This window comes from Oncorhynchus gorbuscha, linkage group LG17 (genome assembly GCF_021184085.1).
Source record: "Oncorhynchus gorbuscha isolate QuinsamMale2020 ecotype Even-year linkage group LG17, OgorEven_v1.0, whole genome shotgun sequence".
NCBI classification, from domain to species: domain Eukaryota; kingdom Metazoa; phylum Chordata; class Actinopteri; order Salmoniformes; family Salmonidae; genus Oncorhynchus; species Oncorhynchus gorbuscha.
Window position 1 is genome coordinate 50,579,032 of NC_060189.1, and position 14,514 is coordinate 50,593,545.

The 14,514-nt window shown below is 43.0% G+C and overlaps 1 protein-coding gene across 1 annotated transcript; it reads left to right on the forward strand.

Moving 5' to 3' along the window:
* Window positions 1–2,786: 2,786 nt before the first annotated feature.
* Window positions 2,787–14,067, forward strand: LOC124002115 (pleiotropic regulator 1-like). The gene is made up of 15 exons (XM_046309397.1): window positions 2,787–2,943; window positions 3,300–3,406; window positions 7,682–7,812; window positions 7,938–7,991; window positions 8,322–8,415; window positions 8,693–8,786; window positions 8,948–9,049; window positions 9,307–9,399; window positions 9,864–10,013; window positions 10,185–10,286; window positions 10,392–10,494; window positions 10,776–10,884; window positions 11,064–11,203; window positions 13,073–13,266; window positions 13,500–14,067. Exons 1-15 carry the CDS (start codon window positions 2,935–2,937, stop codon window positions 13,557–13,559), a joined length of 1,542 nt encoding a protein of 513 aa, XP_046165353.1. The 5' UTR covers window positions 2,787–2,934; the 3' UTR covers window positions 13,560–14,067.
* Window positions 14,068–14,514: the final 447 nt, after the last annotated feature.

Here is a 14,514-nt window from a genome sequence, read left to right on the forward strand (position 1 = left end):
ATATTATCTGCCATGACTACAACTCAGACAATCCTTTATTTCCTACAATACCAACAGTACAGGAATTAGAACCCATACTGTTATTGTCCCATTGATGCATGGCCTTATCAAGACAAATGTTCTCCATACATGTTTTGAGAACAACATTTGTAATTGTTGTCACACGATCTATTAGACTGTATATGGACAAAACCATGTTTGGATGTCATTCGGTAGATGTGACACTATGACCAAAAATACTCTCTCTCTCCCGATCTCTCTCTCTCCCTGCCGTCTAATATTGATCTCAGAAAGGCCTTGTTTGTGAGCACGTTTGTATATGTGAGTGGGCGTGTGTGTCTGTGTGGGTTGATGCGTGGGTTTCTGCTGACTGGTATGTATGCTCTGTGTGAGTGATTATTTGTCTTTGTTTGTACATTGTGCAGGTCCCCTATGTGACCACTCTTTATGTCAATATTACCCAACGTACATGACATTTTCCTATCGGGGTTTTTATGGGGTCAACCAAAAGCCAAAACGAGTAAATTAGTGTATTTCATAACGCACTACTGCAATAGTCATCGATTGACAATCACTTTTCCATCCAGTAGATAGAAAGTAGGATCAGGGAAAACTTGAATTCATCACTTTGGGATAGTAGCATTGATGTTGGTTGATTAGAAGTCCCCTGACGGACATTCCATATTTGTATGGCAGTTACTCATATTGAGTCAAATATGTTTAGTAAATGGATAATACTCATTGCAGAAATATGCTTACTCATGTTTTCCAAGATGCATCGTCCTGCAGGGAAAAAACAGAAATAGGCTAGAATCTACAGGAGATGTGAACAGATTTTGTTTGGTGCTTGATTGTGATCGGAATACTCGTTTAAAATTGCAGAATGCAGATGTGCATCTTGAATGGGGGACCCTAACCCAAATTTGGAATCGATAGTGGTTAAATATTAATCAGCATACTTTAGTTGACAAACATGGTCCTAGTGCCGTAGTTTTCAGAGGTTTTCAAAATGCAGTGTTGTCGTATTCAGGACATAAAGTCTGGATGAAATCCAAATCAACAACTTTGAACTGTCCAAAAGCATCACAAAAAAATGAACGGGCCTAGGCTTTACATGTGATTAGAGCTTGAAATGAATCTTGAAAATAGCAGTTTTGGCAGGATAGTCATCATAGCTTGTTTATCTTGAATAAAAATCATTATATAAACTATAAATAAGGCCTGAATGGTTATTAGTAACACTGCAGAAGACATCATCACTCAGCAGGATCCTGTCTTTCAAAGATAATTCGTAAATATCCAAATAACTTCACAGATATTCATTATAAAGAGTTTAAACATTGTTTTTCATGCTTTTTCAATTAACCATAAACAATTAATGAACATGCACCTGTGGAACGTTCGTTAAGACACTAAAAGCTCACAGTTATGAAAACTTAGGACACTAAAGAGGCCCTTATACGGACTCTGAAAAACACCAAAAGAAAGACGCCCAGGGTCCCTGCTCATCTGCGTGAACGTGCCTTGGGCATTCTGCAAGGAGGCATGAGGACTGCAGATGTGGCCAGGGCAATAAATTGCAATGTCTGTACTGTGAGACGCCCAAAACAGCGGTACAGGGAGACAGGACGGACAGCTGATCATCCTCGTAGTGGCAGACCACGTGTAACAACACTTGCACAGGATCGGTACATCCGAACATCCATCTTACGGGACAGGTACAGGATGGCAACGTCAACTGCCCGAGTTACACCAGGAACACACAATCTCTCCATCAGTGCTCAGACTGTCCGCAATAGGCTGAGAGAGGCTGGACTGAGGGCTTGTAGGCCGGTTGTAAGGCAGGTCCTCACCAGACATCACCGGCAACGATGTTGCCTATGGGAACAAGCCCACCGTCGCTGGAACAGACAGGACTGGCAAAAAGTGCTCTTCACTGATGAGTCACGGTTTTGTCTCTCCAGGGGTGATGGTCGGATTCGCGTTTATTGTTGACGGAATGAGCGTTACACCGAGACCTGTACTCTGGAGCAGGATCGATTTGGAGGTAGAGGGTCCGTCGTGGTCTGGGGTGGTGTGTCATAGCATCATCGGACTGAGCTTGTTGCCATTGCAGACAATCTCAATTCTGTGCGTTACAGGGAAGACATCCTCGTCCCTCATGTGGTACCCTTCCTGCAGGCTCATCCTGACATGACCCTCCAGTATGACAATGCCACCAGCCATACTGCTCGTTTTGTGTGTGATTTCCTGCAAGACAGGAATGTCAGTGTTCTGCCATGGCCAGCAAAGAGCCCGGATCTCAATCCAATAGAGCACATCTGGGAATTGTTGGATCGGCGGGTGAGGGCTAAGGCCATTCCCCACAGAAATGTCTGGGGACTTGCAGGTGCCCGGAGGAAGAGTGTGGTAACATGTCACTGCAAGAACTGGCAAATCTGGTGCTGTCCATGAGGAGGAGATGCACTGCAGTACTTAATGCAGCTGGTGGCCACACCAGATACTGACTGTTACACTTGATTTTGGCCCTCCCTTTGTTCAGGGACATATTATTCAATTTCTGTTAGTCACATGTCTGTGAAACTTGTTCGGTTTATGTCTCAGTTGTTGAATCTTGTTATGTTCATACACATATTTACACATGTTAAGTTAAATAAGTTTGCTGAAAATAAACGCAGTTTACAGTGAGAGGACGTTTCTTTTTTGCTAAGTTTACTTGTATCATAAAAGTTACTAGATGAGGCCAGATGATGGCGATAGTCGTAAGGGGGAATATTTGACCCGGAAATTAACACGTGAACTGATGGTTTGCATCCGGTGCATCTGAACAGCATTTGTACGTTTGTTTAGCAAGCGGTGTCTAGCTAATTTATACATCTGTTTTATCGAAGGTTTTTACAGATTGCCAAGCTAACTGGCTAAGTATCATCAGAAATGACTGAGGTATGTGCTCTTTCGTGCATATTTTTGTCAGTAAAACTGAAATTACAACAGGTGTAGCTAGTGGCGCATAAGCTAACGTGATAACTAGCAAGCAACGTTAAGTTATACTTAGCCCATTTGAAATACGCTTGAAATAACTCCATTTGGAAAATGTATATTAGCTAGATCAACTGTGCAACGTTATTTGCACTTACATCCGCGAATGTGGTATCGTGGAGTTGAGATGTACGTTAACGGCACATGGCTAACTACAGTAGCTCGCGTCACGAATTAGTAGCTACAGTAGTTGACAATTAGCGAGCAAAGAAAATATAGTTTTTGTCGAAAGTAATATGTCCGTGTATTTCATTTTTCAGGATGTGCAGAAGCACTCTGTGCACACGCTCGTGTTCAGGTCCCTCAAGAGGACTCATGATATGTTTGTTGCTGACCATGCCAAACCAGTCTCCTTGGATGAAACAAGGTACTCATGTTTTGTATAACAATATGCTGTCATTGAGTGAGAGAAAGAGACGCTGTGTGTGGGTCCAGTCTGTCTGATCAGCATAGACATAATAATTAACGACCCTACACTTGCTAACAGCCGCACTGGGGTCGGACAGGCTTCCTGTTTAAATTAAGACACCGGTACCCGGCGCGAGATAAGGCTCGGGGAATCTACTTTCCTCCAGGGATGAGAAATGCGTTGTACTCCGAAGGAAGTGTCCCGTTATTTGTCAAGTGCTTCGTAAACTGGTGTGGTGAAATGCTTACTTACAGGTCCCTTTCCAAACTGTAGAGAAAAAATGTACTATTTAAAAAATATATATATATATATTTGTAGCTCGAGGAATTAATAAACTGTGAATAACAAATACAAAAATGACATGGCTATAAACAGTAGTACCAGTACCGAGTCGAATGGTGATTGAGGTAGCTATGTACATATAGGTAAGGACTAGGCAAAATGAAAGACAGACAGTAGCAGCAGTGAATGGGGTGTGGAACTGTGGTTTCAGTATGCATGTGTGTGCATTTAATGTGTATATTATATTATATTATTAATGTGTGTGTGGGGGCATACATAGTCTGTGTGTGGATAGTCCACTGTGTGAGCATAGGAGAATTAGTGAAAACAAGTGTGTGTGTCTTGGGGTGTAAGTATGTGAATTATACTCAGTTACATCGAAGATTGAATGGCACATTTTTAAGTAAACTGACCCATTCATCTTCATGCTAGCTAGCAGTAGCCACAGCAGCCGTTGTGGAATGGCACATCACATTGAACAACAAAGGAGCTGATTGGCTGACACTGCCCTTCCAAAATGGCTGCTGTGGCTTCTGCTACCTATCATGAGGATGGAAAATGCAGTTTTCTGGAGAAACTAGCAGTCGTTCAAACTTCTCTGTGTAACAGTTGGGATAATGAGACAAATCAGAGTACAACGCATTTCTCATCCCTGGATTGAGGTACGTTTTCCGGGCCATATCTCGCACTCCTGTGTCTTAATCTAAACATGAAGACTGTAAGATCCCAGTGCAGCTGTAAGCAAGCATAGGGTCAGAATCTATTTGGGTTATGTTCAGGACAGAGGCTCATTCTCTGAAATGACTAAGGTTTAAGGTAGGGCTGGGCGATATCTAATTCAGTTGAATATATGTTTTAGTATGATATTCCAAATGCCTGTATCGCAATCTATTTTTTTTGTTGTTAGCGTTTATGTCCACTTTCTCTCATGTTGTCTTTTGGTCTTGTCGCCTTCTCTCCTTTTGCTTAGACGGTGCACCTCATTTACCCACACGCACCAAGCCCCTCCCCCACGCGCACCAAGCCCCTCCCCCACGCGCACCAAGCCCCTCCCCCACGCGCACCAAGCCCCTCCCCCACGCGCACCAAGCCCCTCCCCCACACGCACCAAGCCCCTCCCCCACACGCACCAAGCCCCTCCCCCACGCGCACTGAAACACATTGAGACATTATCTTACTGTTATAGGGGAGAACTTCCTAACTACCTTTTCTATGTCTCTACTGTTGTGTGAAGAACAGACCCTACTAAAATGGGAATGTCGATGGACATTGATTCTGGAAAATGAATACTCAGATTCTGTCACACGCAACATTGCAGGACCATGTACTGCTAGCAGCATTTTAGCCACAGACTGATACACGAGCTGTCCGGTTTGTTTTATACATGTACAAGGAGCTTTTATATAATGGTAACTCGTTCTGAGAAATAAGGTAGGCCACTTGATTTGAACAATCTGAACAATTGAACAATGTGGACAGGCTAGCATGCTGTTCAAACAGTTGGAGATGTGCAGGAGGGTGAGTTCATAACAATTAAACTTTTCTACTTTGTTGGCTAGCAAATAGATCCAAGTTGGCTAGACCATAAATACAAAGAATAGCTGGCTAGTCACTAGCATGTGGGCTTGTGCTTGAGATTGTTTATGAAACCGGTGTTTATTTTCCAAAATGCCTGCTACAAGAGGTTGGTCATTTTTAGTGAAGGTACATTACCAGTCAAAATTTGACACTTACTCATTCCAGGATTCTTTATTTTTAATATTTTCTACATTGTAGAATCATAGCTTTCTATTTCGCAACAAAGCCTCCTTCACTCACGCCGCCATACTTACCCTAGTAAAACTGACTATCCTACCGATCCTCGACTTCGGCGATGTCATCTACAAAATAGCTTCCAATACTCTACTCAGCAAACTGGATGCAGTTTATCACAGTGTCATCCGTTTTGTTACTAAAGCACCTTATACCACCCACCACTGCGACCTGTATGCTCTAGTCGGCTGGCCCTCGCTACATATACATTACATTTAAGTCATTTAGCAGACGCTCTTATCCAGAGCGACTTACAAATTGGTGCATTCACATATTACTCGCCAGACCCACTGGCTCCAGGTCATATACAGGTCCATGCTAGGTAAAGCTCCGCCTTATCTCAGTTCACTGGTCACGATGGCAACACCCACCCGTAGCACGCGCTCCAGCAGGTGTATCTCACTGATCATCCCTTGAGCCTACACCTCATTTGGCTGCCTTTCCTTCCAGTTCTCTGCTTCCTGAGACTGGAACAAATTGCAAAAATTGTTGAAGTTGGAGACTTTTATCTCCCTCACCAACTTTGAACATCTGCTATCTGAGCAGCTAACCGATCGCTGCAGCTGTACATAGTCCATCGGTAAATTGCCCACCCAATTTACCTACCTCATCCCCATACTGTTTTTATTTATTTACGTTTCTGCTCTTTTGCACACCAGTATCTCTACCTGCACATGACCATCTGATCATTTCACTCCAGTGTTAATCTGCTAAATTGTAATTATTCACCTACCTCCTCATGCCTTTTGCACACAATGTATATAGACTCTTTTTCTTTTCTTTTTTCAACTGTGTTATTGACTTTTTTATTGTTTACTCCATGTGTAACTGTTGTCTGTTCACACTGCTATGCTTTTATCTTGGCCAGGTCGCAGTTGTAAATGATAACTTGTTCTCAATTAGCCTACCTGGTTAAATAAAGGTGAAATAAATAAAAATAGTGAAGACAAACTATGAAATAACACATGGAATCGTATAGTTACCAAAAAAGTGTTAAACAAATCAAAATACATTTTATATTTGATTCTTCAAAGTAGCCACCCTTTGCCTTGATTTCAAGAAATGTGAATGAAAGTTTTTTTCAAGTGCAGTCGCAAAAACCATTAAGCGTTACGCTGAAACTGGCTCTCATGAGGACAGCCACAGGAAAGGAAGATCCAGATTTACCAGCCTTAGAAATTGCAGCCAATTTTTTTCGCTGAGTTCATGTAACAGTCACATCAGGTGAATAAGGCCTTCAAGGTCGAATTGCTGCAAAGAAACCACTACTGAAGGGCACCAATAAGAAGAGCCTTGCTTGGGCCAAGAAACGCAAGGCAATGGACATTAGACCGGTGGAAATCTGTCCTTTGGTCTGATGAGTCCAAATTAGAGATTTTTGGTTCCAACCACCATCTCTTTGTGAGACGTGGTGTAAGTGAACGGATGATCTCCCAATGTGTGGTTCCATGCATGGAGGAGGTGTGGGGGTGCTTTGCTGGTGACACGGTCTGATTTATTTAGAATTCATGGAACAGTTAACCAGCATGGCTACCACAGCATTCTGTGGCGATACGCCGTCCCATCTGGTTTGGGCTTAGAGGAACTATCGTTTTGTTTTTCGACAATGAGTCTAAACACACATCCAGGCTGTATAAGGACAATTTGACCAAACACTCCAGAGTGTTGGGAGTGCTGCATCAGATGACCTGGCCTCAACCCAGTTGAAATGGTTTGGTGTGAGTTGGCCCGCAGAGTGAAAGCAGCCAACAAGTGCTCAGCATATGTGGGAACATTCTTCATGAAACTGGTTGAGAGAATGCCTAGTGTGCAAAGCTGTCATCAAGGCAAAGGGTGGCTACTTTGAAGAATCTCAAATATAAAATATATTTTGATTCAACACTTTTTTTGGTTACTACATGTTTCCATATGTTATTCCATAGTTTGAATGTCTTCACTATCATTCTACAATGTAGAAAATAGTACAAAATAAAGAAAAACCCTTGAATGAGTAGGTGTCCAAACGTTTGACTGGTACTGTATATTGTGAATCGCCTATACGTTTGAAAAGATCAAGACATCATTTTTTTAGGCCGTATCGCCCCGCCCTACTTTCAGCCTGATGTGTTCAATTGAGTTAACTAGGGTTTCCCTTCGTAGTCACAAGGTGAAGATGGCAGCGAAGCTAAGGGCAGACTACAGTGCTGTTCTACACATGCCCATTCTGAAAGAGGGCAAGGACAGACCACTGGGATCCAACATGCCTGCCAATCAGAACTATCTCCAACCCGGTAAGAATGCCGTCACGTCAACGTCAATCATTGACAAATAAGTATTGTTTTAACGGGAAACGAATGAGCACTATTACAAGTCAATACTTCCAAGTATTTCTCATTACAACTCTCTGGTCTTCCAGGTGATGATCCAGAGTACTTGATCACTGGGACCAACGCATACCCCTCAGGACCTGGTAATTACAACAGTCTTACCCAGGGATCCCTTACTCTGGTCCTGGAGAGGTTCTTGGGGTGCAGGCTTTCGTTCCAGCCCTATCCTAACACACCTGATTCAGCAAATCATGGCTGAAGATCAGGATTTATTTGAATCTGGTGTGTTAAATGATTGGCCAGGAACCAAAACCTTCACACCCATTATCTCTCCAGGACCAGACTTGGAGAACCCCTCCCTCTGGTATAACCTCAATACCAATGCTACTGTTGCAAGTAAAACCACATTCATTCATATTGTGCCCTCGGGGGCGTTAAATCACTTTTATAATGCTGTGTATTGTCATCCTCAGGGGTGGCTCTGACGGCGGGCACTCAGATACATAGGAACCCCAGTGAGGGGGGAGTTAATGCCATGGCTCTTGCCCTGCCACCATCACAAGCCAGGTACTTACTTCAGATGATGCCCGGTAGATTTGTTGAAGTGAAAAGACACTAGAACAAACATAATTCGATAGTTCACGTCAGACATTCATCTGTTTGACACAATTCTTCTATGATTCTATAGCACTACAACCGTCTGTACAGACCCCCAGATTTTAGAGAAATAAGTAAAGGGTTATTGTATCCAGTCAACACGAGACCCCAATCGGGGTTGCCTATCGTATGAGTGTACTTTGTTTGAGGTATCCAGCATCCATTTAGTTTTTTTGTGTAATTGCAGGCTGGACGCCAGTCGCACAGCAGCCAGTGTTGGGGACATCCACAGACACGCAGTGGGGGCAGAGAGGTCTCACGCTCCTCACTCACACGCTATGGTGGCTAAACGCTCTCCGATACGTATTATTAGTCCTACACACCTTTTTGTGTCTGCTAACACTTCACATGTATTTCTGCACCAACATTCCACTAATGTGACAACAGCCTTGTATGATCTAATGCTACCACTTCGAATGATCATTCTATGTATTCTTTCTAGTCTCTTTTGGAAGGAGGCGGCACCAAAAACTCTTCCCTCATTGCCAGAAAAGCCCCCACTATGCCCAAGCCCCAGTGGCACGCGCCGTGGAAGTTGTTTCGGGTAAGGACATTATTTTGTCACGTCAAGAGCATCTGAATACACTTACTTGCTCTACAGTGCACACACTTTATCAAAGCACTTGGCACACTTACCAAAGGTTGATGTTTTGTAAGGAACTGTGCCTAGTCCTTCAAACGTACTACCATAATCTTAGAATATCTTTATGTAGGGCCTATGCGTTTCAGATGCCTTCGGGGGTATTGACTTGCCCCCTGTTTTGTGTGGTAGCTGATAGAGGTTTGCTTTATCCCTTCCAGGTCATCAGTGGTCATCTTGGCTGGGTGAGGTCCATTGCCGTAGAGCCCGGCAACCAGTGGTTTGTGACCGGTGCTGGCGACAGAACCATTAAGGTGAGTACAGAGAGAGACCGGGAGATCTATAGCTTCGAAACGGCTGTTTGAAGCGGGTGTACAAAAGTAAAAGACGCAAAAAGGAAACTTAGGAACGGGAAGCATAGAAATGGCGCACATAGAATAGATATACTGCTTCAACTTGCTTTCAATGAAAAATCTATAACGTGTTTTTCTAAGTGCATTTGGTCGGGTCGCCCAAAAAGTTACATATTGCAGCTTTAAAGGAAGATTAAGTCCTTTGTTTAATCAGTGTGTGTGATTGACAGGGGGGATGAGGGGCTGCGTTTTTACCACTATCATCACTCGTGATATGAGAATAATAAGTGACAAGGGTATTGGGGCACCCATTTGATCTATTAAATGTCTGTCAAATGGTGGCATTTAGTCATGTATCTCATAATAGATCAGCTATAAGTTTGATCGTGATGTCAAATCCCCATTGTTTCTTCTTCTCCTGACAGATCTGGGACCTGGCCAGTGGGAAGCTAAAGCTTTCCCTTACGGGACACATCAGCACGGTGCGCGGCGTGGCCGTGAGCACCCGGAGTCCCTACCTGTTCTCCTGCGGTGAGGACAAGCAGGTCAAGTGCTGGGATCTGGAGTACAACAAGGTGCTGTACTAGTACCCTTTCATTTCTTCTTTACTTTATATTTTGTGTTTGAATGGACTGTAGGTCCATTATTATTTAGTTAAGTATTTAGTATAGTTACGCCCACTCATTTCTGCTCTACTACATGTGTTTCAATGTCAATGTTTTTCCAATTATGATTGCTGTTTTTAGGTGATCAGGCACTACCACGGCCACCTCAGCGCCGTGTACGACTTGGACCTGCACCCAACCATCGACGTGCTGGTCACATGCAGTCGAGATGCCACGGCCAGGGTAAGTGTTGCTAATGACTAGTTGTCTTGACTTTCAAAAACGTTATTTTTAGTGGAACATTTTGGATTGTATTGGGACTTCAATATGAAATCTGTGCGTCTACAGGTGTGGGATATCAGGAGCAAAGCCAACGTGCACACCCTGTCCGGACACACCAACACAGTGGCCACAGTCAGATGCCAGGCCGCTGAACCTCAGATCATCACAGGTACGGACGGATACGTTACAACTGCTTGGCCAAGCTGTGTTCATATATTGGCTAGTTGACTCGCTGCAAAGTACCATCAATGGCTTATTATATTGTTATGTTCTATTATGAGCTGGCGCGAAGAGAAATCAGAATTTTGACCTTTTCTCCTGGGTCATGTTCTGGTAGGTAGAAAATAGGAGATACCACTTGAACTTGTCCAATAAGAACACAGCGTTTTGTTCGTTTCAAGACGTTTTGCTACGGCGTGACCTTCTGAACCCTGCTCTTTTCTGTTCCAGGGAGCCACGACTCCACCATCAGACTATGGGATCTGATAGCTGGGAAGACCAGAGCCACTCTCACCAACCACAAGAAGTCTGTCAGAGCACTGGCCTTACATCCCAGACAGTATGTCAATTCCTCATACGTAGCTAGTATTGATGCATATGTCACACCCAAGTTGGAAAAATTATATTACCTAGTTGTAGTAAATGATAAGATTGATAGCTGATAGGGTCGCTCACTTTATTTCTGCGTTTGTAATTTTGTATTTTGACACTGAAACATTGGTTGGCTGCACATTACAGGTATACCTTAGCCTCTGGCTCTGCCGACAACATCAAACAGTGGACGTTCCCCGACGGCAACTTCATCCAGAACCTCTCTGGACACAACGCCATCATCAACGCAATGGCAGTCAACTCGGACGGCGTGCTGGTATCGGGAGGTATGAAAACGCCCGTTGCTTTTTCCAACTGGGCCTTGTAGATATGTTGCTATTGAAATAGACAGTTTTGAGCCTCTGTCATGATGATTGGGTCAGATTATTTCTAGTCATAGTACATTGAATGGCTTTGTTGCTTTGAAGGCGCATTACTAAAGATGGGCAACAAACAAAAAACAACAAACTCCCTCACGACGCCAGGACAGCGGAGTCAATCACCACCTTCCGGAGACACCTGAAACCCCACCTCTTTAAGGAATACCTAGGATAGGATAAAGTAATCCCCCCCCCCCCTTAAAAGATTTAGATGCACTATTGTAAAGTGGCTGCTCCACTGGATGTCATAAGGTGAACGCACCAATTTGTAAGTCGCTCTGGATAAGAGCGTCTGCTAAATGACTTAAATGTTAAATGTAAATGTAAGTGATAGCGGAAGAGGCTGGAAGCGAAGATATTGGAATGGCTAAGTAATAGGACATCCTATAGGCAGCCGTGTCTAGGTCCTAGCCCTATATCTATACCAATGTTTTGATCTACAGTACCAGTCGAAAGTTTGGACACCTACACATTCCATTATTTCTTTCTACATTGTAGAATAATAGTGAAGACGTCACACTATGAAATAACACATATGGAATCATGTAGTAACCAAAAAAAGTGTTAAACAAATCCAAATATATTCTAGATTATTCAAAGTAGCCACCATTGAGGACAGCTTTGCAAACTCTTGGCATTCTCTCAACCAGCTTCACCTGGAATGTTTTTCAAGTTTTGAAGGAGTTCCCACACATACTAAGTACTTGTTGGCTGCTTTTCCTTCACTCTGCTGTCCAACTCAACCCAATTAAAATAGTTTGGGATGTAGTCGGGTGATTGTAGAGGCCACGTCATCTTATGCAGCACTCCATCACTCTCCTTCTTGGTCAAATAGCCCTTACACAGCCTGGAGGTGTATTGGGTCACTGTGCTGTTGAAAAACAAATGATAGTCCCAAACCAGCACAAACCAGATGAGATGGCGTATCAGAATGCTGTGGTAGCCATGCTGGTTAAGTGTGCATTGAATTCTAAATAAATCGGACCGTGTCACCAGCAAAGCACCATCACACCACCTCTTCCATGCTTCACGGTGGGAACCACACATACAGAGATCATCCGTTCACTTACTCTGCGTCTCACAAAGACACGGCGGTTGGAACCAAAAATCTCAAAATTGGACCTGAGACCAAAGGACAAATTTGTACTGGTCCAATGTCCATTGCTCTTGTTTCTTGACGCAAGCAAGTCTTCTTCTTGGTGTCCTTTAGTAGTGGTTTCTTTGCAGCAATTTGACCTTGAAGGCCTGACTCACGCAGTCTCCTCGGAACAGTTTATGTTGTTTGTGTCTGTTACTTGAACTCCGAAGCATTCATTTGGGGTGCAATCTGAGGTGCAGTTAATTGCCAATTTCTGATGCTGGTAACTCTAATGAACTTAACCTCTGCAGCAGAGGTAACTCTGGGTCTTCCTTTGCTTTGGTGGGGTCCTCATGAGAGCCAATTTTAACATAGCGCTTGATGGGTTTTGCGACTGCACTTGAAGAAACTTTCAAAGTTCTTGACATTTTCTCTATTGACCTTCATGTCTTAACGTAATGATAGACGTTTCTCTTTGCTTATTTGAGAAGTTTTTGCCATAATATGGACTTGGTCTTTTACCAAATGTCTATTTTCTGTATACCACCCCAACCTTGTCACAACACGACTGATTAGCTCAAACCCATTAATAAGAAGGAAATAAATTCCACAAATGAACTCTTAACAAGGTACAGCTGGTAATTGAAATGCATTCCAGGATACAGCTAAACCTAACAGCTTCTTATTGTCTCCGTTAGCTGACAACGGCACCATTCACCTGTGGGACTGGCGGACGGGCTACAACTTCCAGCGTATCCACGCCGCCGTGCAACCTGGCTCGCTGGACAGCGAATCGGGGATCTTCGCCTGCATGTTCGACAACTCAGAGAGCAGGCTGATCACGGCCGAGGCTGACAAGACCATCAAGGTGTACAAAGAGGACGACACCGCGGTAAGAGATACTTTCATCCCGTGCTGTATCTACATTAGTTTTTTTTTTTAGATGTGATTCAATAGTGGATTTTGATTTTTTTTTTTTACTACCTCATTGTGGATGTTTATTCAATCAGGAAAAATGGCAGTCACTAAAACATTGCTAATCTAATGAAACTGAAGTATTCCTTGACATACTTTATAAGTTCTTGTTTCTGACTAGGGTGAGATTTTATTTTTTATTTCTTTCAGACCGAGGAAAGCCACCCAATCAACTGGAAACCGGAGATCCTCAAGAGGAAGAGATTCTAGTTTTGGCCAAAAAATAAATACTTTCATTAATTTCTGTTGTCAATATTCCCATCAATAGAATCCCATAATTTTTGTAACAAGAATATTCACTCAAAAATATACTTTGAACAAGTTGGCTTTTATTTTCATTTGAATCTTTTTTGTTTTCAATGTACTCATTATTCTAAGTACCATTTTCAGTCTTCAGGGTACGATGTTAGTCCAACAAAGCAGCCATTATGGACAACCTTTAACCTTCCAGAATGTTTGTTCTTGATGATGACCGCTCTCTCATACCTCTGGTCATTCTCGTCCACCATGAGAAGCCACTCCTCAGCTCCGTAAGGGCTCTCCTTAGTGTGCACAGTCCCCATTCGGATCAAATCCGGTAAATGTGTGGAAAATTCTAGATTTCTAGGTCAGGTTTTATTTTTTTGTATTGATCCAACAGAATCACCGACTGTATATACAAGAGAAATGTAATTTGTTGGTGTATCAAATAAATCACTGTATGATCAACAGAAACCATTAAAAAAAACATGTTGCTTCTCATTTTGAAGTTCCGTGAAGCGTGACTCACCCATGTAACCATTGGTGACAACATTCCGGTAGTCTTTGCAACTGTTTCCCTTGATCTCCTCCCACTATCCGTTGTCTCCTGGTTAGCCCTGGAGCGCAGCCGTATTCCTGGTTTCACTGATAATGTGTAAGTTCTGCTCACCTGTTTGACAAAGCAGAGGTAGGTACACTGTAACGTGAAACTAATTCATATGGCAGTTTTGGGTATTGTAAACTGCTCAAATGTTTTACTGCAGCATACTGTAAATTGTGGGGAAATAATTGCTGTATTTTGAATGGTACTGTAATTCCACCCCACAGAATACCGTGCTGTGTAGTTTGGAGTGCCAAATGTTTTATTTGTTTCTGGCTTATTGACATTTTCAGGTGTGCCTTGTAAGAGGCTATAGTGCACCTG

Bases quoted from the DNA above. Each gene is read 5' to 3' on its own strand.
- LOC124002115 (XM_046309397.1), top strand. The intron at 3,407-7,681 runs GTACTCATGTTT...TTCCCTTCGTAG, and splicing joins GTCTCCTTGGATGAAACAAG to TCACAAGGTGAAGATGGCAG. The intron at 10,885-11,063 runs GTATGTCAATTC...TGCACATTACAG, and splicing joins CTGGCCTTACATCCCAGACA to GTATACCTTAGCCTCTGGCT.